At 36.6% G+C, this 4,308-nt stretch overlaps 1 protein-coding gene across 1 annotated transcript; it reads left to right on the forward strand.

The window, feature by feature from the left end:
• Positions 1-350: 350 nt before the first annotated feature.
• Positions 351-1,787, forward strand: LOC149534600 (uncharacterized). The gene has a single exon (XM_089806096.1). It carries the CDS (start codon positions 1,089-1,091, stop codon positions 1,662-1,664), a length of 576 nt encoding a protein of 191 aa, XP_089662222.1. The 5' UTR covers positions 351-1,088; the 3' UTR covers positions 1,665-1,787.
• Positions 1,788-4,308: the final 2,521 nt, after the last annotated feature.

The raw sequence follows: 4,308 nt of genomic DNA on the forward strand, positions 1-4,308 counted from the left end.
TCGAAGTCCACAATTTGAGTAAAAGTGAAATGCATTCGTTCAAACTGACGGAGACTCCAATTTTGGCAGTCGTACGGAGGAGGATTCAAAATTTAGTCGGTTGAATCTTTGCTTTAACCATGTATGAATTTTGAAAGGTAACCAAGTTTAAACGAAGTTCTTATGCATTTCTTTTAAACCCTAAAACGAGAGTAAGCAGTCTCAAATCGAATACCTTCTACCTAAACGTTTTTGTCAAAATCCTGCTAGTAAATATCTGACAAGTAACAGTGAATTAGTGCATGTAGACTAGAAAAGTCATATTGGAAAATGCTCCCTCCACAATTCGAACAAAAGTGAAATGCACTTGTTCAAACCGATGTGGACTCGAGTTGTTGCCGTCTTGCGGAGGAGGATTCTCCAGATCATGCACATTTTATGCGAATCCCACTTATAAAAATGGCCACCAATCATTTTCCTGATTGGGCGTTTCTCTTGTGAGCCCCCTCATCTTGTGGAAAACGTTGGAAAGGAAAAGCATAAACATTTAATTTGTGAAGGGCCACAAGGAGAACGAAAAATCCGATGGGGGAGAATACTGGACCCTAAATGTGCCTTCAATGTTTATCTTTTTCTTCATTTTTGGTATTAGTTCCGAGATGAGATGGTTCCTCAGGCGTGATGACTGGTTGGCCTCAGTCAATTTTTAGAATAAAGCCGTGTAGAGACCCACCGGCCATGAATGTTCTAAACTTCTTGCTTCCTAAAACTCTTTTGTCCCCTTCGCCTTGCTTATGTGGTTATAAATCTCACCTGCAGAAAAAATCTGTGATGAAACCTGTTTTGTGGTGTATATTTTCTAGGGCACGGCCATGCCGGAAATACTAGAAACAGCCTGATTTTGGAATTGTCTCCCTTATCATTTATGAATTTATTAGTTCTGTAACCTTACCATGTCCAACATACCTACATCTCTTGGTGAAGTCTGTCTGACTGCTTTCCGGCTTGCCATTTCCGTGGCAGATCCATGGCCTTTTTCTGTTTTCTGTAAGAGTTAAAAGAGTATTTTGCTGTTTCTGGTTACCCCTGTAAAATAGTAGTTTGTAAATATGGCCTTTAGATTAGGGTGTAGGATGGTGAAGATCTGGAAATGGTTAAAGCGATCGAGGAAAACCAGGGGATACACTCCCCTGCAGATGCAAAACAGAAAGAGTAGAAAGGTTAAGAGGCGCCTGCGCATGGGAGGCAGCAGGGGCCGTAATTTGAAAGCTTTTGATTCCTTCGACAATGGAGGAGAAAGCTGTGTGAGCCTTCTGCATTCTCCTCAAAGCGACGCGAAAGAAAACCGCCTTGTCCGTCAATTTCATCTTCCTCACTTGGAACTGCAAAGGCTGAAAATATTTCAGTGGCATTTTCGCCTGCCGCATATCGGATATGGTGAGCGAAATAGTCCGAAACATGTTCCAAAGGGTTCTTTGGCTGTGTACGTTGGACAAGGTGAGGAGCCTCATCGATTTGTGGTTCCAGCGTTTTATTTTAACCATCCCCTCTTTGGCGAGCTGCTCAAGGAAGCGGAAGAAAAGTACGGCTTTGAACAGAAAGGCCCTATCACTATTCCCTGTCAAATCTCAGTTTTCGAGAATGTAAAGAGGCAAATTCACACAGAATGCTCACAGAAGCACTAGCTTTTAGGCCCGTATCTACCAGTTACAAAGATATTATGTTTCTTTGCGGACAGCAAAATCCGATTTGAATTTTAAGCGTTTTTATACAAATATGAAACACACATATATTCTTTTCTTCTTTGAGATCTGGCGTTTGTCATGAATGCGTTCTTGTCTCTGGCTTTCATTATCGCTTAATCTCCGATGTAAATAAGGACGTCCTCTAACAATCTTTGAAGTTTATTTTCAAAATTCACAGAGCAGCAAACCGTCTTCCCTATCAACTCTCAGATTTCGAGAACCTAAAGAGACAGATTCGTACAAAAAGCTCACCAAAATGTTACCAGGTTCAAAGATATATGTTTATTTGCGGAAATTCGATTTGAAATTAGGCGTTTTAACTAAAATATGAAACAGAAATGTAAATTTTTCAATTCTTTGAGATCTGATTCGATGCGTTCTTGTCTCTGGTTTTCATCATTGCAAAGGTCGAGACATAGAGCGGGTATAGATGCTCCTAGGTATGCTCCTAGATATACATCAGGGTACGAATCTGAAACTAGGGACTATGGAACTGTGCCCTACCCCCTACTGTTGCCCCTGCATAAACAGATTATTGGCCCTGTGAAGTTTATTTTCAAAATTCACAGAGCAGTTCACCGTATTTCCTGTGAAGTCTCAGATTTCGAGAACATATAGAGGCTAATTCACACAAGAGAGCTCACAGAAGCATTAGCTTAGGCTTTTTGAAAGGGTCATTTAGTTAGTATTACTTGTACAAAGATAGTACATCAATTTGCGGAGAACAAAATTCGATTTGAAATTTGGCGTTTTAATACAGATATAAAACAGATTGCAAATTCTTTAATTCTTTGAGATCTGGTGATTCTCATGTCTCTGGTTTTCATCATCACTGAAATCTCCAGTGTGAATCAGTATGACATATAACAATCTGTGCACTTTATTTTCAAAATTCACAGAACAGTTTTTCTATTGAACTAAATTGCCGTCAAAGTCAGATTACATTTGAAAGAACTGCCTGTGAAGAATAATATAATAATTCTTTATCTGCCATTTTCGAACGACGGTAAGTACTGTACGAAGTCTTCAAGTCCAAGGAAACAACGCGTCACGGAACTGCATTGGAAGATTACACGGGAAGTTTGTGAGCCATAAAATTTTGACTAGTCCAAATCTGTACGGTAGTACTAACATCTAACTTGTAAATCGACTGTAATTCCTCCTGCTTTTGTTGAACTTTTACGATGATCGGTCAGCCTCCGCGTCGTTCCGGAGAGCGATATGTAATCTTTTCTTCTTACATAGAAATGTTTGAGGTAGTCTATGTACAGGGGGAAGGGGTTAGGTGTCTGTCAATTATATATAATTGAAAACTGTTTATACCTGAAGTTAATTTTCTACGTGGAATGTTGCATAAATTTAGAGAATATGGATGTACATTTTATATAAATTATTATTTTTGGTTTGAGTTAAATTTTCAATTGTTCATTCTAATATTTTTTTTTTGAGAAGAGTAAAATTATTTAGAGCTGTGCTACAGCTTAAGTCTCTCCTTTTACAAAAATAGAAAATTTTCTTTGATGTTTAACACATTCTTATTTTTCTAATAATTTAGAAGGTGCTTGTTGATTGAGCTCATGTTATGTATTATATATTGGAATCTACTTGATCAAATGGTAAGATTAATGAGTTTTCTAAACATAATAGAGATACAAGTTTTAGGTTTTATTAAGTAGTTACTTCTTTGTCTTGCAACTTGAGGCGCTAAACTTTAATTTTTTTTATAAATGCAGTGAATTCCTTCTATCATGGTCCAATACTTTTATAATCTGATTTTTTAAGCTGATATATGGAAGGCCATCTAGTGACCAATAGATAAGAGTGCTTAGAATTTAAAATCTTAGTTGTGAACCATAATATCCCAAAATGTTGTGGTGTATTTAGAGGTGTCTTGTTGAGTTCACAATGAAGTGATGATATGTGTCTTCTTTCTTGTGATCATAGAATTTGGAATTCAACAAGATCTTAGACATGATTGCATTGTTTTAGTTTCACTCTCTATATATAATAGAGATATAATATATAAATATTAATGCAAAAAATTTACTCAACTATGTTTCTTAGAAGAGGTGTTTAAGAAACATGTTACATCATTGTAATTTTGCGTAGTGTGTAATGTATAATAGAAGAAACAATATGTTAGATTTTTTTGCGTAGTTTTTCATGTATAAAGATTTGTAGTTTTAGAGACTAAACAAATCTTTAATGTAACAAATCTTTATTGATATTTTTGTTATTTAAAATGAATGAGAGAACTTTGAGAGTAGGGTTTCAAATCAAGAAAGATTATTTTTTAAATTCAAATGGTTAAAAGTATTTTCCCTATCAAATCTATATTGAAAATTTTAAAAATAATTGGAAGTCAGAGCTTTTTCGCTTTGCTAGGGTTTCATGCGTCTCTTGCGTACAACTCTTTCTCTGAGCTTTCCTCATAAGTCTACCATTTGTCATACCACATTTAGTGCAAGAGTTTTTAGGGCTAGTTTATAATGGCCTCGACCAACTACGACCCAGTAGTTGATACTAGTGCTTGTGATGCTGCTTCGGATAGTCATGGCGCTTCCATTGAACAAATGTCCTCACA

The sequence above is a fragment of the Cupressus sempervirens genome, chromosome 10 (assembly GCF_028749045.1).
Source record: "Cupressus sempervirens isolate cs-2001-9-10 chromosome 10, ASM2874904v1, whole genome shotgun sequence".
Classification (NCBI taxonomy): Eukaryota; Viridiplantae; Streptophyta; class Pinopsida; order Cupressales; family Cupressaceae; genus Cupressus; species Cupressus sempervirens.